The 21,262-nt window shown below is 40.9% G+C and overlaps 1 protein-coding gene across 5 annotated transcripts in view; it reads left to right on the top strand.

The window, feature by feature from the left end:
* ARMH3 (armadillo like helical domain containing 3) overlaps window positions 1–21,262 on the top strand; it is a 182,846-nt gene that overhangs the window by 26,308 nt on the left and 135,276 nt on the right. For all 5 annotated transcript variants that reach the window (XM_046027652.1, XM_046027653.1, XM_046027654.1 and 2 more), the window contains exons 9-18: window positions 3,893–3,949; window positions 5,065–5,108; window positions 6,184–6,244; window positions 8,426–8,472; window positions 9,007–9,082; window positions 11,200–11,293; window positions 14,600–14,701; window positions 17,884–17,942; window positions 19,934–19,999; window positions 20,851–20,920. In XM_046027652.1, coding sequence (XP_045883608.1) covers window positions 3,893–3,949; window positions 5,065–5,108; window positions 6,184–6,244; window positions 8,426–8,472; window positions 9,007–9,082; window positions 11,200–11,293; window positions 14,600–14,701; window positions 17,884–17,942; window positions 19,934–19,999; window positions 20,851–20,920 — 676 coding nt within the window. The remainder of the gene's footprint in view (window positions 1–3,892; window positions 3,950–5,064; window positions 5,109–6,183; window positions 6,245–8,425; window positions 8,473–9,006; window positions 9,083–11,199; window positions 11,294–14,599; window positions 14,702–17,883; window positions 17,943–19,933; window positions 20,000–20,850; window positions 20,921–21,262) is intronic.

The raw sequence follows: 21,262 nt of genomic DNA, 5'->3' as shown, positions 1-21,262 counted from the left end.
GAGCTGCATTGAGGTGGCCTGACTTTTTCACTCAGCAAGTAGCAGTGCTGTGAGAAGTGGGCCAGCTGGAGGGAGGCTTTTCATTTCTGATCTTTTGGATCTTCACTTAGAGATTTTTTCTTTCTTTTTTTAAGATTTTTTATATTTAAGTAATCTCTATACCCAGTATGGGGCTCAAACTCACAACCCTAAGATCAAGAATCACATGCTCCACTGACTGAGCCACCCAGGCGTCCGCACTTAGTGATTTTTGAGATGGTTCCTAGTCAGGTTGAGAGTGATGGGTAACACAAAATCAGGAGTCTGTTCTTCTTCTTCTTCTTCTTTTTTTTAATATTTTATTTATTTACTGATTTGACAGAGAGAGATCACAAGTAGGCAGAGAGGCAGGCAGAGAGAGAGAGAGAGAGGAGGAAGCAGGCTCCCCGCTGAGCAGAGAGCCCCATGTGGGGCTTGATCCCAGGACTCTGGGATCATGACCTGAGCTGAAGGCAGAGGCTTTAACCCACTGAGCCACCCAGGTGCTCCCCAGGAGGCTGTTCTTATAAGGAGAATATAGAAGAAAGAGAGGCTGTGAAAAATATTTAAAAGAGGGCCTGGAATATGTGGAGCAGTGTTAACGTGTGTATAATTCCCAGGAGCTGATTGCTTTCATTGTCTTGGAAGAACTGACAAATGGTGTGTAGAACTACTAATAAATACGTAATTTATCACTAACAGCTGTTCTACTGGTGATCTGGGGAGGTTGGCATGGTAGCCATTTTGATCTCTGTCATGTGTAATAGCCTCTGAGGCCTTATTACAACAGGAAGAAAAATAGCTGAGGAAAAATGCTGAAGATAGTTAATGAAAGTTGAGTTATGTGTAATAGGAAAGCACCATCATCAGTAATGAGTATTTTTAGAACATTCTGTTGGTTGCAGGCCACTCTGAGGCAAAGTCTTGGTTTCTCTAAATGTGAACTGAACTCTGGCACAGCCCAGCAGGGCTCTGAAATGTCAGCCTGAAAAATTGGACATGGCCAAGGAACTAGAGAAAATCATATTTCTGGAGCGAGGTATGCATCTTTAGTCTGTCAGAAGCCACAGAAGAATTAATATAGTAGGCAAGGGCAAGCTGGTAGGCATAATTTATCTGGGCTTTGCAGCTTTTGATATAAGTCACTCACTAGAAACCATTAAGGAAGCCTAGTGACCATGGAGCAAGAAGGTTTTCGACAGGAACATGAGGAATTCCAGATGAACATAGCAAAACTAAAAGCTGGTGAAATTTTATGCAAACTAGTATGACAGAGTGTGCGCTGGGTAGAACAGCATTCTGGCTCCACTGCAATCCATCCCATGACAGTTGGGGAAAGTTGTAACCTAGTAATGTGCAAAGGGCGCCAGAGAGGCAGGGTGCCCACCTAATCACAGGGAAGGCAAGGTTGTTGGACTTAAGGAATGGAAGTGATGGAAAAGATGTCATGTAGTAAAGGTAAATAGTTCTTCTTCACCTCAAATAATGCATTCCATTTTCATATTTTCTCTAAAGAGATAGAGGAGGGAAAAAAGAAAAACCAACGAGAAAGAGTAAGTATGGTTTAGATCAAGTAAAGGCAGAGCCCCATTAAAGTAATCTTGTGCAGGCTCACTGAGTTTGTAATTCTGCCTTGTGGGTGAAAAGTAGATTGCCTTCAGTTTAAAAATGTGACTGACCAGGACAACAGGTGTATAGTGTTAAAGGAAACTCAATATCTGGTAGGATAGAAATTTTCACAGTATTAAGATCCTGGCCTTCTCGGTGAGCCCAGTCTCCTGTGATGAATGACTCGGTTCCTAACTGCTATCCTAAACATGATGTTTCCAAGATACAAAATTGTTTATTGTCCACTTGCAAACTGGTCTTTTTCTTTTTCTGTCCTTTTTTTCCTAAAAAGCTTTCTTCAAATGTAATAAAAATGTTAAAGGAGAAAATATATAGGTACCAATCATTGAGTCCTTACCATCTGCCAGATACTATGCTAAGGATTTTACATGTCTAACGTCATTTAAATCTCATAAAAACCCTGAGAAAGAAAATACCCACATTTTACAGATGAGGAAGTTGAGCTTAGGTTAATAAATATGCCTTTCTTGTCACAATTAGTAAAGAGCTGGAACTCCTAGTAGGGGAGCTAGAACTCAAACCCCTGCTTTTTGCCCCCTTACCGTTTCCTCAACTGCTAACGCATAGGTTGTTCTTGTTAATCAGATGGTCCTTATTATTACTTAAAACAGTGGACTTTTGGGGGGCGCCTGGGTGGCTCAGTGGTTTAAGCCTCTGCCTTCGGCTCAGGTCATGGTCTCAGGGTCCAGGGATCGAGCCCCACATCGGGCTCTCTGCTCAGTGGGGAGCCTGTTTCTCCCTCTCTCTCTGCCTGCCTCTCTGCCTACTTGTGACCTCTCTCTCTGTCAAATAAATGAATAAAATATTAAAAAACAACAACAACAGCAACAAAAAAAACAGTGGACTTTTGGGAAGGTGAGGGATAAGAGCTTTAAACAATTATGCCAAGAAATAGTGGCCTGCTCCTTCTATTATTGTTCTCTTCATCATGGCATCTCTGGGTCAGCCTGCTGCTGATTTTCTTTTCTGAGGATCCAGTTGCATTGGATCTTGTCTGACATCTGTGGTGTCAGTAGGATTTGACTGCTGGTTATAGGAATCAGTGTGGAGAGCCTTCCTCTGTCGGGTCAAGTGACAAACAGAGTGGGTTTTACCTTCTTGGGCTGTGTTGTAGAAAACCTGTATACATTTGGGCTGTTAAGAAAGCAAAGCTGTCTCTTTGTCTATTCCCAGTTGACATTCCAAAGATACCCTCAGAAACTTGATTAAATAAGGTCTATGTGGGGGGTTTCCAAATCTCTCAGTAATGAGTTTTCTTGGTTGCTGTAAAAACTACCAGTATTGTTCCTTGCTTCCCTTGGGTTAGAACTGGTGCCTGATCTAGATCAGGTCTTTCCTCACATCCCATGTGTGGGGTGTTTTCAAGGTGAGTAGGTCATTGGTTCTCATCCCACTGGTAGGAGATGGCCCAACTGCTTAATGAGTTTAAATATATGTCCATTTCCATATGCTGCCCAGCAGAGATTGGGTCTGGAAAAACTCAAGAAATCTTCCAATGCTATAAGTGATGGGACAATCATTAAATCCCAGTGTTCTGACCAGATTGTAGTTTGGGTAATTACATCCTTTTTTTCAGTTCCCCTGCAGTGTTATTTGGGTATTGGATCCATAAATGGCCTCTCTGGCTGTTAAGCAGCTGCCACTTTCCACTCCCAAGGTGGCTTTGTTTTACGGGTGGGTGAATCAGTCCTTGCATATAGTTTGTAGAGTGGTAAGGGAGCCTTTGGGATGAGACTGTAAGTTAGCAACTTATAAATTTGTGCCTTATGGCAAAGAAGCTTTATGTTCCTCCCAAGATTGCTGTCCCTGTGGACTCAGATTATTGGCAGGATAGGACAAAGTGAGTTTTGTGGAGTGTTCACTTCTTAGAAATAAATAAGATGGAAAGATGGGAGAAGTAGAAGACACAGGCCTGGGCTGATCCGCCTGGAGAAAAATGCAAGTAGAACAGAATTGGGGTGTGTGTGTGTGTGTGTGTGAGAGAGAGAGAGAGAGAGTGTGTGTGTATGAGAGAGAGAGAGAAAGAGTGTGCGTGTGTGTGTGTGTGTGTCTGTGTATTTGGTGATTGCTGTGTATGCTGAGAGATTTACTGGAAATGGGGGAGTTAACTGGTAGGATGGGTTGAATCTGGGTATTAGGAGCATCACTACAGAGGGCCTTATAGAACCATTTTTGTTAACATTTTGTTAAATAGCTAATGGGTTCTTAACTAAGTCACACTCATCTTGAGTCTCTTGTTTAACAGTCTGTGAATCCTTATATTGTGAAGCTGTCTATTGTGGACGATGAGGCTACGCTCAATGTGAGTATATGGATCCTGTGTTATTGTTTTAATTACCCGCTTTTGGTGGCCTCACTTTCAGTGGATATTTAGAACAGAGAGCTGTTGTGTTAATTTCAACTGGCTATAAAGAGGGAATCGGTATTTCATTTTAGAGCATCAGTGTGTCTCTCTTACTATATTTTATCTTCTCGTCATGGAAGGAAAGTTTGAGGGGATATTGGTTGGTTAATCATGATGAAATGGTTGGTTCTGTTTCATGTTCTAGTGTGCTGAGGTTGGTGATCCTACAGTCAATAAATTACATTCCCAAGAATAAGAAGGCTTAGATGATATATCAAATCAGCATAATGTACACTTTAAATATCTTACAATTTTGTATGTTATAGCACAATAAAGCTGAAAATTTAAAAAAAAAGAAAAGAAAACAAATCAAGGCTTGGATGACTAACCTATGGGAGATCCCTTCTTGTAGAACTAGCCAGATGGCATTTACAGCTTGACGTGTAAAGCTGGAACATGGAAGATGATCTGTATACCTGCTACATGTGTCCTTGAAAGTTTGGGAAATAATATCTGTTCTCTGAGTAAGGGAGGAAGAAGATAATGAGGTGTCTGGCATCTTGCCCCCTTCATTCTTCTGATTTCCCTTATGGGGGAAAAAAAAAATCATACATGATTCATCCTCGTGGCCTGAATTGATCTTTGTGTCACGTTTATTAGCAGGTTCTAAAGGGAAAATTGATGTCACTTTTACATTTATTGGATGCTTCTTACTGTTATTCTCTTGTTTTCCTGTGGCTTGGAAGAGTGGTTTGTCTCTCTGCACCTTCATTTAGTGTGAGATTCATTGTCACTCTTATTGTGACTGTTTTGGAGACATACGAGAGCTTTTTGTTTGAAGATTCTAACTTAGTCTTCCCTATTGAGGTAAAAATGATCCCAGTGAAATTGTCAGTGATCTGGGCTGAACCAATTCCCCCCACCCCACCCCTTGTTACTCTCTTAAGTGAGATCTAGATAGTTAGATCAGGAAAATCTGGACTGTGGGGCTATAATTAGTGTTTTAATGTTTCCCTGGCCTGGCATCACCACCAGCCCCTTATTTCATCTGTGCTATCTTTTCCCCCCCCTAGGGAATGGGGCTTGTGATTGCTCAGGCTTTATCTGAGTACAACAGGTAAGTCCACCATTACAGGGGGAAGGGTCTCATTTTCATTTGAATTGGTTGAGTAGAAAACAGATTTGCTCCAGTGCTTGGGTGAACTTCCCTTACCTATCCTAGAAGAATATTCTTAGGTTTAGCTTCTGGCAGATGTATATGCTGTAGCTCAGCTTGATGGTCTCAGCAGGGGTTGTGTCTAATACCAGGGGAAAAGTAGCCACCAAATTAGTGTCCAGCTTTTCTTTAAGCAATTGGGCACATTCTTTTGAAATCTTTGATATTTTATTGCAGAGCATTTTAACTGGTTTTCCAGGCACAAGGAGGCTCTTCCATTTAGCCCCGTGTATCCTACAAATATAATTTTCTATGTAAAAAAATTTGCGAAGCACCACATTTTGTATACTTAAAAATAAGTAAAAAGAGAAAACATACCGAATTAGCTCTAGTTTAATGGATGCTGCTTTTTCATCAGGAATCAACTGCAACTTCCCAGAGTCCTTGTCTTTTCTGGGGCTCTCTTCACTGATGCTTGTTTTGCCTCTTGCTCTGGATGAGGAAGGTGTCTGGTATTCAGTGAATGGAAACCAGAAGTGTTCCTAATCCTGGCAAGGGACAGACAGTATCTTGCTTGCTCCTCTTCAGACTTTGCTCACACACAATTAGATGTGGAATTTCAAATCTGCCCCATCTCCACAAATAGTTTAGCTCACAGATTTCCCTCCTCTTCCTTCAAAAACAAACAAGATTTTCACTGTTACAGCCTGAAAGTAATTTCACTGTTACACTTTTCAAGTAATAGACTGTTTGGGAAATAACTGGATCAGCCATATGTTAGAGCAGTTTCACACGTTTGCAGTTTGCTTTCTGAGTCTCTCCCAGAGTAGCCAGGCATTTTGATACACGCTGCCTCAAGAGCAGATGCATGCCTCTTGGCTTGCAGGGGGAACTGCTATGGCTGGATTGTCACAATGCTTTTGTTTTCTGGAGTCATTGAATTCTGTGAGTGCCCTGCCCTAACTACCTAGAATGCCAAGGACAAAGACATACTTAATAAGTAATAATAAAGTTGAATTTAGTTATTTTTGTTCAGGCAGTATAAAGACAAGGAAGAAGAACACCAGAGTGGTTTTTTCTCTGCTTTAACAAATATGGTAAGTCCGACTTGTTTTTTCTGTCCTACTAGGAATTTAAGAGTTCTGTAGGGGTAGACAAATTTGGACTCAGAAATTCAGATGTTTGAGATGATGGCATGATGAGGGGAGAGTGTCTCAGAGCAGATTTTTTTGAGAGCTATATCTTTTTTATTGATTTCCAAACCCAAGTAGGAAAAGGAGAGCTCTGATTGCTCTGGGACTGATATTTTCAAATTAAATCAGTTTTTTAAAGGCTAAAAAAGCATACATATTAAGTTAGACTTTTGCCTCCTGAAGAGCTAGCTGTGTTTGAGAACTGACCCTGCAGAATATTGAATAGGAGAGTTTAGATCTGAGTGTAGCCCCGAGTGCTCTTTTGCTGTCTGCTATGGCCACTTGATTCCTCAGAGCTGGTCCTGGAGTCAAGGGATTGATGGAAAAGATTTGAGCTACTCATCTAAAGATTTAATGGACTGAGAGGTCCCTAGTTGAGGAAAGTTTAGTCCATTTTGTAAGACTTCTGAACAAGGTTTCTCAGCCTTGACACCATAGGCATTTTGGGCCAGATAACCTGGGACTAATTTTTTTTTTTTTAAGGTTTTATTTATTTATTTGTCAGAGAGATACACAGAGAGAGAGTGAGCACAAGCAGGGTCAGTGGGAGAAAGAGAAGTAGGCTTCCTACTGAGCAGCCCAATACGGGGCTTGATTCCAGGACCCTAAGATCAGACCTGAGCCGAAGGCAGACGCTTAATGACTGAGCCCTCTGGGTGCCCCCTAAGACTAATTTTTAAGAGATAAATCTGGTAGGTCTTAGAATCTAGGCAGATTCAGAAAGTCTTTTTCCTTGGACATTACTATTCAAATAGTGACCTGTAGGGTAAGATAGTTTTTGAATTCTTTGCAAAAAACAGTCATCCCTCTACCCCCGAAATGGGCAATTATTCTCCCCAAAGCCTATGTCTTCTTCCCTCCTTTCTCAGAGCTTTCGCTGAGAAAAGGATCTGCTAAGCTCTTTAACTTTGAAGCATAAATGAGTAAAGTCTGTCAGAGGTCAGAGCAGTATGAGTGAGTGCTATGTTGGTATTTGGTTAAATGAATTAGATACAACTGCTCCAGGGATTGTTGCATTTTAGCCAGAAAGAAGAAGTTTTGTACGAAACAGAGGAAGTTCCAGCTGCGTAGTTTGGGAACATCAGTAGGCAGATGGAAAGGTATTTTCAGAGGGATAGGCATCTTTCTCAGTGCCTCTGATGTTACACACGCTGGAGGCAACCTACTCTGTTTACTTATTTGGCTCCCCTGCCTGTGACACAAACTAAAGATTTTGTGATCTGAAAGCTGGACAGTGGGTCTCAAATAGACATTTCTGGTCTGAAACTCAAACTGAAGACGGCACTATGTTGGATATGAAATCAGAGTGCTTTCTGTGGTACTCTGCATGAGTTTCTGACTTCAAGTAAGCAGCTTTCAGGAAAGATGCCAAGTGATGAGGAGGTCTATGTTAACACTTACTTGCTGTCAGTAGTTAACTAAATTTACACATTGAAAAGGAGAGCTGGGTAAGTCTTGATTGTTCTTTTTGTAGAAGATTTTATTTATTTGTCAGGGAGAGAGAGAGCGTGAGTGCACAAGCAGGGGGAGCGGCAGGCAGAGGGAGAATCAGGCTCTCTGCTGAGCAAGGAGCCGGATGTAAGACTTGATCCCAGGACCATGGGATCATGACCTCAGCCCAAGGCAGACACTTCAAGATTAAGCCACGCAGGCGTTCCCTGGTTGTTCTTTTTTTTTTTTTTTTTTTAAAGATTTTTATTTATTTATTTGAGAGGCAGAGAGGCAGGCAGAGAGAGGGAGAAGCAGGCTCTCTGCTGAGCAGAGAGCCCAATGCGGGGCTGGATCCCAGGACCCTGGGATCATGACCTGAGCTGAAGGCAGAGGCTTTAACCCACTGAGCCACCCAGGTGCCCCCTGATTGCTCTTTTTTAAGGCCCTTTAAGGAAAGATAGTTTAGTGGCGTTCTCATTATTTCATTTTATTACTTGTGAATCTGGTTTTGGTCTGTATGACTGGTGAGCCAGAGTTCCATGTTCCCTCAGTCTGCACGCCACTTATTTTTTCACTGATCAAAAGGCTTCGTAAGCACAGATTTCTTCTCCCATTTCTGTGCTATAAGCATGCAATTCCTCTTTTCTTCCACAGGTGGGCAGCATGTTCATAGCAGATGCCCATGAGAAAATCTCAGTACAGTAAGTGCTTCACATTCTTGTGCAGTGACTTGAACTTCAGTGTGTGCTCTCTGGCTGGATGTGAATCTGAAACATTACCTCTTGCTAATCTTTTACAGATTCAAACTTTCATGGTGATTTATCCAGTATTTCTTGGGTTTTAAACAAGAATGGACCCTTAGAAACCACTACTTTGGTCATGTCTGTGGAGCCCTAAGAAGCTGATAAATGGTTCCCAGCTGTCTCTGGAATGAAATGAAAGAGGCTGGGTGTCTGAGCCAGTGAAGGACTTAACTGGATTGGGGTGGAAAAGTGAGAGGGAAAATAGGGAATGAAGTAGATAAGAACTGGTCCTAAGGAATTAAAGTTAAGGCCCTGACTCCTTGCCTGTATACCCTTTATATAAACTCTAAGACAAAATAAAGGGGACATTAGAAATGCAAAGGGATTGGTAATGAGGATCGGGGGTGAAATTGTATCTTGCTGATCACACTGTTTTAACTCTTCCATTGTAAGAGCCTCTCCAATTTGTTCTCTTTTTTTTTTTTTCTTTAGAACCAATGAGGCCATCCTTCTGGCACTTTATGAAGCTGTCCATTTAAATCGTAACTTCATCACAGTGTTAGCTCAGGTTGGTTATATTAAAAACTCCAGTGCTTCTCCCTGAATTTCATACAGATTCACGTCACTGAAAAGCCTATCTGGCTGTGCCTATTTAAACCTTGCTTTGTATTGGTAGGCGATAGTAACAGAGGTACATCAATTGTCTTTGCTTCAGGCTGTCCCCACATATGTATGTTTCCATCTGGTGCCAAAGTGGGTCTGATAAAATGCAAAGTATTGGGTTTGACCAGTCTTCTAATTCTTTTGACCAGTTTTGATTTTGTTAACGGAGATGAGTGGAAATTACTACATTTTGAGTGGAGATTACTTCTTTTTGTTCACTGGCAATCTCTTGGTATTATCTGCCCATATGTCAGGCTTTCTGCTTTCTAAACCACTGTGGAATTAAAACTAGAGATAAAATAGGCCAAGTCACTTGCCTTATCATTTCACTAATTTCCAGAGAAGAAAAGTAAAAAAATATCTTGTCTACCATAAGGCTAGCTGTTAACAACAACAACAACAACAACAACAAAATGGTCTACAAATGTTGAAAGCAGGAAGTCCTAGAATACTGAGTGCTGGGTCACTTAACACAGCTTAGGATATCCTCAGTAGCTGGTAGAGAAGGGGATAACATGGGCTGAGAACTCAAGTGCTGTCCATGAAGGATGTCTTTAAAAATTGATAAAATGTTTTTATCCTAAAGTCAGAGTGTTTAAAATATGTATGTAGGTTTCTTTTAAAAGAACATTTGCTTTTGCCTTTTTCTCAAAGGGCAGATGTATATGGAATCACTGAGTTTTTACAAAAAAAAAAAAAAAAAACCCGAGGTCATGCTTAAAAAGTAGTGTTCTGGCTTAGGGTCTGCCTAGGAAGACACTTATTATTTATCAAGAGAACATGAGAGGTTTTATCCACTATTCCCATTATGTTTGTCTCCTCTCTGAATTCTGTAGCTGATTTTAAAGGAGGGTGAGGGAGGTGGAACCCTGCAAAAAGCTGTTGAGGAAGAGAAGGGAGTAGCCATCATCCAGCTTAATTCTTCTTTTTCTTTTTCTTTTTTTTTTTTTTTAAGATTTCATTTATTTATTTGTCAGAGAGAGAGAGGCGCGGGCTTTTTAAGATTTCATTTATTTAGGGGCGCCTGGGTGGCTCAGTGGATTAAGCCGCTGCCTTCGGCTCAGGTCATGATCTCAGGGTCCTGGGATCGAGCCCCGCATCAGGCTTTCTGCTCCGCAGGGAGCCTGCTTCCTCCTCTCTCTCTGCCTGCCTCTCTGCCTACTTGTGATCTCTCTCTCTGTCAAATAAATAAATAAAATCTTTAAAAAAAAAAAAAAGATTTCATTTATTTATTTGTCAGAGAGAGAGAGAGAGGCGCAGGCGTACAAGCAGGCAGAGTGGCAGGGAGAGGCAGAGAGAGAAGCAGGCTCCCCGTTGAGCAAGGAGCAGGAAGTGGGACTCGATCCTACAACCCTGGAATCAAGATCCGAGCTGAAGACAGCGGCTTAACCCACTGAGCTACATAGGTGCCCCACCCAGCTTAATTCTTAAGAGCTCATGTTACAGAGATGGCTAAGGAAGGTCAGGAACAGAGGAGTTGTCTGTTTTGGTCGCAGTGGATGTCTCCCCTGTGTCTTTGCTTCCACCCTGCATACTCTTGTTAGTTGTGGAAAAGGGAGCCTGCTGTCTGCATAGCTCTTTTTATAGCACTTTATCTACTTGCCTTGTCTGTACTTACTAGTCAACTCTGTGGTCATCAGAACAATCTATAGATACATTTTAGGTTGATGAGAGTCTGATGAGAGCAGTCCTTGCCCAGGTTCAGGTAGGACTCAGATACCCTTTTTTTTTTTGCTGGAATAACCTCATGTATTTGTTTACCCCAGTTTTTTTCCAGGGTTCTGCAGAAAAATTTATGTAATGGAAACTTACTTGCTTAAAGAAAACTAGCCCACAGAGCTTCTTATTAGAGTTTAGTAAGCATCAACAGGAATCAGGTTCTCAGGGGAACTCAGTGTAAAAGCAGTCCCTCCTAAGTGAGCATTCCATCTAATTATGAGGCCAGGAATACGAAAGGATATTATGGAGAGGATACTTAGAACTGGGTTACGTCTTTTCTTTCTTGCTTCTGTTCTTTTTCAGAGTCATCCAGAAATGGGCTTGGTGACAACCCCTGTCAGTCCTGCTCCTACAACCCCAGCCACACCACTTGGGACCACGCCGCCCTCCTCTGATGGTAAGCCCTCTACCTCTTGTTTTCTTGACTAATATGATCTTGAATCTTTCAGGGTAAGCATAGCTGTGTTGAATAAAGAACACAGTTGTTAATTCTTCCAGCTAAGAAATTGTTCTGAAGTGCTGTCTTTTAGGACTTCTAAAGCTCTAAAGGAAGCTTTGGAAAAGAAAGTCAAGTGTTTTTCTTTGTGTAAGAAGCTATATAACTCTAACTTGTCCTCAGGGAATGGTTGTAGAATCATGTGGTGCTTGATCTGAAAGGGAACTCTGAGGTCAGTAATGCCTATCCTGCCAAACTCTTAGGGTACTTGTGAGTCTCTGATGAGGTATTTTATGACTATCTCTCTGAAATGAATATAAGATAGTAATATTATCTCATGTTACCATTGGCCAAATGAGGGAATTGAGGCCAGAGAAATAAGTGGATCACCTCATGTTAGTGAGAATTGAGACTAAGAACCAGGACATGGGGCAGAACAAGGACCATGTCTGTTTTGTTCACTGCTGTCTGTCCGGTGCAGTGCCTGGCGTGGTCACTGCTTAATAAAGACTTGTTGAGTACATGGATGAGAAAGTGAACCCGGGATTTTACTCACTGGTATGTATCTGCCAGCCCTTCCAGTGGGAAAACAATAAGCTTTGAGTGTATTATAATTGAGAATTTGGTGGGTATTGAAGACTTCTCCCCCTAAAATACACCTGCCCACCCACACAGAATTTCTGTTTTATAAATTTTATGGCTGGAACTTAAGAACAAGGTAACAGGAAATAAATTATGAATTTTCCCCAATGAAGTTTGTCATCTAAGTGTGTTTGATAGAGTATATTAACCTAAAAATAATCTTTGTTAATACTCAGTGTTTTGCCTAAAATATTTACTGAATTTTGGGTAAAGAAACAGGAAATTTAACTTCAGTCCTTTCTGTGTGCCCCTCTGTGGTCTGTGAAATGACCTTCTTTGATCTGCTTTTTCTCCTTCAAATTTTCATCTAGCACAGGCGGCGGTGGCAGTTGAAAGTGGTGAAAGTGGCGTTGGTACAGAAGCGTGTCAGGGAGGTGCCATTGATATTCTAGTCTATGGTAGCAAATTGGATCTGTTTAAAACTGAAAGCCAAATTCCAAAATATCTTAATGAGAAGGAGCAAGTAGTAAGGACTGCCTACTTGTCTCTGCTTTTTCAGGCACTGAAAAATCCAATAGAAATACTGTTGTTTCCCTTTAAGGATGAAGCCTGCCTGGTTACCATGGATATCCAAAGCCGTATATATATAAAAATATCTATCTATCTATCTATCTGAGTCCCATGCGGTGTTGGGGTTTGGATGCTTCAGAGAACTGCCTTTCAAACTGTTCATTGTGAACACTTTCACCCACACACTTGATTATGCAATGGCAGGATTTGTGCTTACTTACCTACAACCAGTGAGCTTTTATTTTTTCTAGTGGGAAGATGGAGTCAGCCCACTTTCAAATGACTGTCTCCCTTGACAGAGGCTGCTGGGAAGAATTATGAAGCCAAAGATCAAGGAATAACTCTTCTTAGGAAGGAGATTTTAGTTTGTGAGGGATTTTATTCTATTTCTTCTGTTTTATTCTTTTTCCTCTCTCCTGATTCATTTCCTTTCTATAGGGATGCTAAGCATGATAACCTTGTTTCAGGTTTTGTTTTTAATTATGTATAGTGGTGCTCAGTGGCCCAGTTATATTTAAAGGTATGTCACTGGAGCCATTATTTTTAAAAGCCAGCAGTTTCGATATAACATTTGTTCTCAGCTCAGACTTGACATTTGACAACTCAGCCTTGGCATGAGAGGACTTTCTGGTAAACTAAAAATACATATACTTCTATATTTCTACATATTACATAAGACATTTTTCCAGTTAGTGCTGTGTGTGAGTGGGAAAAAAGTTCCACTCACCAGTTAGATGCCTCTTTGTATGGGACAAAGGAAGGATTATGGGCCCTGAGGTTCAAAATAGGCTGGAGTTTGAGTGGAAAGTCTCAGGTCATTAACCCATAGTATGAATTAAGACCTTTTAGTATTTCAACATAAAAATATATTTGTCTTTTATTAGTTTTGGGGGTCTGAACTGTGGGAAAAGAGCCAAGGATTGGGCATGCTAATTTCTTCTTATACGGCTTTTGTTGTGCTTGTTGTGTGTTATGGAACCATTATATGCAAATGTTTCCCATTGTTAATAAATGTTCTCAGCATACTTCCTAATAATTCCAGAGGGATCCATTGTGATTGTGAATACATATTATGAATAATATCCCAAATTCAACAGAGTCTTCTGTTGGTGAAAATACAGCAGAAAGCTGTAGATTCTCTATAGAGGGAATCTGAGTCAGCATGAGTCCCCTTTTGCTTCTATATTGTATCTTAGTGTAAAAACAGTTAACAAGATGTGTAAGTGTAATTTAAAGTCTTAGAAGCTTGAAAAATCTACATTAAGACTATTCTGGGTGCTCCTGGCTGACTGTTGGTAGACCATGGGACTCATGATATCAGGGTCGTGAGTTCAAGCCCCATGTTGGGTGTAGAGGAAGAAAGAAAAAGAAAAAAAAAGCCTGTTCTGTGTGGGTTTCATTCCTGGTTTGGTCCCTCATTGTTCATTAAGATTGTGGCTCAGAGAGTGGGGACAAGGGGTAGTTTCTTTTGGAAATAGCAAGCAGCTGGGTAAATACAACTCAGTTTCTAGGCTGTCCCAGTCAGTAATGCCCACCTGTTTTCAGCCTGGCATTCTTTTTCAGGTTCCCTTTTAGGGGGAAAGGGATTAAGGAGTAGAATTTGAATATAGTTCTGCCATAACTTTTTTCTATTCCATCTTGGGTATTTCTAGCCTAAAGGCTTTTTGTCAGAACTGAGCAAGATTTCTCCTTATTAGGAATGAATTGTCATTTATTTTAAGCAGGAGACTCATCAAAGCAAGGCTCATTTATATTCAATACAGATCTTTCCCTTAGGTACAATCAGAGTGTCTTCAGAAGGGCCCTGAACACTTTTGGGTTACTTGAGGCTAGAAGTGGAATCAAAAGACCCTTCTTAGAATGTGGGGAGAAAAGCACTGTTCGTGGAGACTGGCCCTTTTAGATTATGAGAAGGGCACTGGCCTTACTCTTGGGAGTAGGAAGGGCTCTAGAGGTCTAGGAACAGTAGCTAAGGGTTTAAGCACTTAGTCCTCCCTCTTTTGTGGAAAAAGTTTATTTAGTGATTTCCTTGCCTGCTTGCAAATTGGCTATGTAGGTAGAAGTGTTAGATGCAATCTGTTGTAGGCTAAGTGCATTTCATCTGTTCTGTTCCAGTTATAAGTTCTGTGGAACTCCCACTGGATGCAGATGTACAGACCAGTAATCTACTGATAACGTTCTTGAAGTATAGCTCGATTGTCATGCAGGACACCAAAGGTAAGGCATGCTATTTTGGGGGCTCAGGAAGCAGGGGGTGTGGCAGGCAGCGACTTAGCTAGAATTAAGGAGGAGCGTGAATACTTTGAAGCTTTGACAGGATAAAGCACTGGGGCCTCCTGTATAGGGTGATGGTCCTGATTACTGGAAAACAGTAATTTCTCACTGCCAGATGGCAATTAGGTGGTGTTGGGAAAACCTGGAGCTAGAGGGGGAGTACTTCAAAAATAGAACAGGAAAAAAAAATTGGTCTCTACAAAAACTAGCAAGTCATTTTAGCAGATTTTGGTAAGTAGATGCAAACTCTTTTGTGTGGGAAGTGGGGGGATTAGCACACTTCAGGGAATTCCCTTTTGAGGACAAGCACTGGAAGCATCAGCTTGTGGTGAGAATTCATGGACTGTGTATCAAGTACAGTAGGAAGAGGTGAGATTAAGAGGGACAGTGTTCCTTAATGCTTAAAATAGAAGTGTCAGTACCCATCCAGAGATGCAGAGTGGAAGCAGAAGAGGACTGGGCTGTTGGAAAAGTTTGAGTTTATTGTCTCTAGTTTCCTGCTATTCATCTGTTTATGATCTTTCTGTGATCTTTTAATTGATGGTAGGGAAGACGAATATTTGGGCTAGGTGTGAGAAGGGATTGGGAGGAAACCCAGCAGATTCTATCCAGTATATAATTCAGTCCATTGGGAGCTACAGAGATGGTGAACATCGGAGACTTGGCAAGTGAGATCTGACAGATGAGGGTGACAAGACTTTTGTGTATCTCTGTTTCTTAAGGCCATTGCTTCTCCTTTATGGCGGTGGAGGGGGGGGTGGTAACCTCTTTCTTTCTCTAGAAATGTTCACAGCAACCACAAAGAGAGAGATTGCATAGATGTGACCTGCAAATGAACTTGTAGCTTTGCTTGATATAACACAGTGAATTGAGGCCCTTAGAACTTACTTTTAGCTTTAATGATCATATAAAGCTGTTTGTCCTGGTCACTTTGTCATATGTAAAATGGAAGGCAAAATTGAGGGCAGATTAATTATAGTATGAGTGGTCTCAGGCTGTCTTTCTAAACTCAGGCTCAGTCAGGTCTTTGCCAGCAGGCAGCCTAAATATGGCAACGGGAAAGGTTAGGTACTATGAAGAATTAATTTCAAAAATGGCTCCTGTGAGACTGAGGGAGAGAGGAGGGGGGAAAATGGCTCCTGAGTGGCTCCGTTGGCTCAGCTATCTTGGTATTAAGCCCCTGATCTGCTGCATGCCCTGACTAACGGATTTCATTATGATTTTAGGAGCAATAGAAGCAACTTTTTCTTGGCTCTGCTCTGTCCCCACACCCCAGATTTTAGCTCTTTCTTTTTAATTATATATTTATTGTTTGATACCTATAAAAAGATACTTCTAATATATAGGAATATTAAATTATAAAGTTTTTAGTAAGTATAATAAATAGTATGAGTTATAAAGTATAATAATAAAATGAACATGTGAGTGGTAGACTCAACTCAACAACTATTGATGATGTTGAAACTACCTGTGTGTCCCCTTCCCAGTAATTCTTGTCTTCTCTAGTCTGCAGAATTTTATCATTCCCTTGATTCAGCTCTGCCCTCAAAGCCTTTTTTTTCCTGAGGTTCTTCTGACTTGGGTGTTGTCACCTTGGAGGAGTATCTGCTCAACCTTTAAAATAGACATAGGCAAAAATATTAAAAAATATATGTATACCTATATATAAATTGTAAAGTTGATTCACCAAAATCTTAACAGGACATATAGATAGGATGATTAAACTTAGTTTTTATTGTTCTTTTTTTGTGCTTCTTTGAATATAAAAAATTTTGTAATGAAATATGCCTTATTTTTGTATTCAGAAACACTTTTTTTTTTTTTTTTTTTTAAAGTGGAGAGATAGCTGCGGGCTTTTTTTTTTTTTTTACAGGAGTTGCTCATCAGCTTTTGGGGAAGGGGAGGATAGTGCCAGAGAAACTCTGTGGCTAGAGGTAGGTAGAAGAGTCTCATGAATCTAGTTTTGCACAGGCAGGGGCATTGCTTTGCTGGGTGCCTAGAAGTGCTGATAAAAGCTCTAGGGAATGTCAAGGAAGTATTGTCATCATTACTGTGTATACACTGTGTGTCTGTGAGGAGAGGTGAATGTATTTCTGGCCTACAACCCCCATTATGCCTTCTAATTGTCAGATTTTAGTTGATTTTATCTTTGAGGAAGTAGCAGGTTAATGTCAGGGTGTGTTCTATTAGCTCCTTTCTGTAGCACTGTAATCTGTTAATAGATCTTCTCTCAGAATGGACTTCAAGCCAGGTCCTGTCAAAGCTAATTGAAGCATCATAACCATTTGTCCATTTTGGATATGCTGGTATAACCCTCTTCTTGCCTCCATTTCACCCCTTACTCACAAAGATCCTGGGAAGTAAATAAGCTTTGATATGGTAATTGGCAGTGATGGAGTAGCTCTTTCTTGGTCATTTGTGTGGGCTTAAAGCCCTGTTGCTGAGGTTGCCTTCTTTTTTATTAACTAGAGTGTGAGTTCTGGGAGACCAGGGACCTTTCTTCAGTTCAGTGCTATATCTGTAATGCCTAGCATAGTGCCTGCCATGTAGTAGGTATTAAGTAAATATTTGTAGAGTGAATAACTTTGTCAGGAAGAAAAGAAATACGATGAAACGTTTATAGCTTTCCCAGTCGTACGTAGTGTGCACAGTACAAGTAAAAGGCAGGGGCTGGACCCTGGTTTTCAGTTAGTTTGTTTCTGATTCCACTGCCAGTTTGCTAAGAACAGTTATAAAACCTTTCTAGGTTTTGTGGGATGTGGCTCTAGATGGTGGTGCTTGAAGTTGGTAGATGAGAAGGTGTGGGGAAGGGAAGAGACCTGACTATTCAGAAGCAAAGGATTGATATGGAAGCAAAGGGCATGGCCCTGATTTGGGCCATGACAGTAGGAACCATAATAATTAGATTCTCAGGAAGGTGGTTAGCTATCCATTTTTCTAAAAAATCTTCTGGGGGATTCTTTTGCCTAGTAGAATAGCAAGAATTCCTCTTGATTTTTCATTCAGGAATTTTGTGGGGAGGGGTAAAGTAGAAATGATCTTTGTGGTGACACACATCTTTATTCTCTATAGAAACTTGGTTTGGATGATATGGAGAGAAGGGTTTGTTTATTTTTTCTTTACAGATGAGCACCGGCTTCACAGTGGCAAACTCTGTCTGATTATACTTACGTGTATTGCAGAGGTAGGTGTCAGGTGTCACTCTCGTCTTCTGATATTAGCTAATCTCTTACAAAGTGCTATCTTTTTTCTTCCCGTCTCCTGTTCCTGACTTTAAGAATCCTAAAGGTTGGGAAAGAAAATCTTTCCTCTTTGTGTCATCTGTCTCCTCCCACTAGAGTGTAAGCTCTGATAGCAAGGTCCTTCACCAGTGTATTCTCAGTGTCTAGCACATAGTAGAGCCTCAATTAGTATTTAGTGGTTGAATTAGTAATGAACTGTGTTATGATAACTGCTATAATTTTGAATTGGAAGACATGAGCTCTTAAGAGTTTTAAATATGAGATTTAGGGGCGTCTGGGTGGCTCAGTGTGTTAAGGCCTCTGCCTTCAGCTCAGGTCATGATCTCAGGGTCCTGGGATCGAGCCCTGCATCGGGCTCTCTACTCAGCAGCGAGCCTGCTTCCTCCTCTCTCTCTGCCTGCCACTCTGCCTACTTGTGATCTCTGTCAAATAAATAAATAAAATCTTTAAAAATAAATAAATAAATATGAGATTTAAGCCTCTGTAGAAGAAATAACCCTGCCCCTTTGTAGCTGCTCGTGTTGGGTCTTTTGCATTTAGCGAAATGAAAAAAGGAGCTTAAGTTCCCTGTGGGGGGCTGGTGGACAGAAAAATGAAAGAGGGAGATTGGAAACCGAGTTAAGTTGGGCTGATTGCAGTTTGGTGAAGAAGAGCCTGAGAGTAAACATAAAATGTGCTTTATAAGGAGGCTCTTCTGGTTGGATTCATTAGGCCTAAACTCACCCTGAGTCTTGGTGGCAGCACAAGTGTAAAAAGAAAACCACAGGGACCAAATGGCGTCACTTAGGCAGATCCCTGGTTATGGGCAGAACTTGAGTCAATTTAGAGCTAAATTTTCGCTTTAGCTACCCCCTTTATTATCCCTTATTCTGATCTTTTCTCTCTCAAGAAAAATAGTAAAGGTGGTCCACATGGAGTAAATATCTCGCTCATTCTTTCCCTTTTTGTGTTCTCTGTGAAAAGATGACCTACTTTTCACAGGTTATGGGTAGATGGTTACGGAAGAGCTGCTTATTAGCAGTGGACCTGGTTATAATTGCTTTTCAAAAATCTTTCTAAGAAAATCTTTAAAGGAGTTGTTTTCCACAAGTTGTAACAGTTCTAGTAATTGGAGTCTGTAGGCATGTCAGATCTTCAGAAAAGGTGTTGGGAAAGGGCCAAGGGATGCTCATTACCGATTGGTGGGTGAGAGGTTTTTGATTTTCCATCAGTCTTCATCAAAGCCAGAGATAGACGGGGTCTTGCCTACTGCCATGCTGCCTGTGTAGCAGTTTTCTCCTGCTGTGCCAAGCCCATTCCCGGCAGAGTGCAGACCTTTCTTCTTAATCGTGGATCCTTATGTGGAGTCTGCACATGTATCCTGCAGCCCCGATGAAAACCTTCAAGCTGTCACAAACAGAACAGGCTCCTTGGGCAGATGGCAAGGAAGAGAGAATAGGAAAACAGATTCCTCTCGCATTTGCCTCGAATCCTGTGCCTTAATTTTTTATTGTTTGTAATTTGCCGAGAGATTTTTGACCAGTTAGAGACACACTGGAAAATTAGGCCCAATTAAAAGCTCGTGACTTAAGTAGGGTTTGACATTAAGACTCTTGGCTTATCCCATTAGCTCTCTTAACAGGTCTTTGAAAGTAGTTCTTTTTCTTTTCTTTCTTTTTCTTTCCTTTTTAAAGATTTTATTTATTTACTTGAGAGAGAGAGTGAGAGAGAGCAAGCACGACTGAGTAGGGAGCCCGATGCAGGATTTGAGCCTGGGACTTAAGGATCATGACCTGAGCTGAGGGCAGACGCCTAACCAACTGAGCCACCCAGGCGCCCCTTGAAAGTAGTTCTTGAAGTCCAAGGATTTGTAGCAAGTGTGATAGATGATAAACTGAGTTTCCCAAGTATAGCTCTCATTCCTTACTTTTTCTCCATATTTCTATTTTTTTAGGATCAGTATGCAAATGCATTTTTGCATGACGACAATATGAATTTTCGAGTAAACTTACACAGAATGGTAGGTGTGACTTTTGTTTCTTGTTTTTTCTTAGAGGAAATTTTTGGTATGTTGGCAGGATTGGGGAGGATGAGATTGATCCTACTTAGAACAAATGTGGGTGGAATGTTGTACTAAAGGGCTTTTGCTTAACTGCTGTTCAGCAGGCCCAAGCCTGTTGTTGGGATTTTTTTTTCGTGTCATGGAGCTCTTTCTTACTCAAGAGAGGATGGAAAGATCCACAACCATGTCCCCATGGCAATAATATTAGAATGTATCAGTAATGTAGATTTCAACAAGGAGATGGGCCTAAGCCTTTTGTTTCAAAATGTAGTACGGTCTTTGATTAGTTAAGATGAGATGCTATTTTATTTGAGAAGTGGGGGAAATAGAATATGCAGGTATCAGGGAATTACTTCAAACTTGGAGGTATGTTCAGAAATACGCTTTGAGGTTTATATTGAAACTTACTTTTGGTTTTTGCAATGGGCTACTGTTGCTGCCTCTACACAGTTACCTTCTGCTCTTTTTATCATTTTATCAAAGAAAAATGCCATTATACCTCTTTTGTTGTTAGTAATGTCACTTGTACAGATAAAATCAAAATAAAAACAACAGCTTTCCCATTCTAGTATGCTCCAGTGCCCTTTGGGGCTGTTGTCTTGCTGTGAATTGTGTTTTTGTCACAGGCCTGCATTGATAACTGAGAAGCATTTACAAGTCCTCCCTGCCCCACCCCACCCCCATGACTAGAAAAAGAAAGAAAAGGTAGCATCTCTGTAGTAGTGATTTTATTTGCATGAAAAACATGATGATGAGCCATTGGATGTCAGTTCAGGTGTCTACTAATTTCATTTCTTTTTTGTGTGAAGCCTATGAGACACAGGAAGAAGGCAGCGGACAAGAACCTTCCCTGCCGTCCCTTAGTATGTGCAGTACTGGGTGAGTCTCATCAGAATTGGCACTTTTCTGAGTCAGTGACGGATTTTCAGGATTAAGAGGAGGGGTAGGTCCTGGTTGCTGTGCTGCTCCCTCAGAGAAGGTACTAGTTACGTTTCTTCTCTGGTCTAAGAAACCATGTTTATTGTTAACAACTCCAACAAATAGAATGCTCAGTTAAAGGGTTCTGTTGTTTAAAGAAAAAGATCTTTCCAGGGAGACAAATGGCTAAGTCTAAGCCTGATACATGATTTAAATTTGTAAAGTATCTTATTCCTGATCAAAATTTTAAATTCTTCGGTTCCCTTCTTGGTCCAGATTGATGTGTCAGCTGGCCAGGAGGCT

The sequence above is a fragment of the Meles meles genome, chromosome 13 (assembly GCF_922984935.1).
Source record: "Meles meles chromosome 13, mMelMel3.1 paternal haplotype, whole genome shotgun sequence".
Lineage (NCBI taxonomy): Eukaryota > Metazoa > Chordata > Mammalia > Carnivora > Mustelidae > Meles > Meles meles.
Note: the sequence above shows the minus strand (reverse complement) of the source record. Positions and strands in the feature narration are given on the sequence as shown.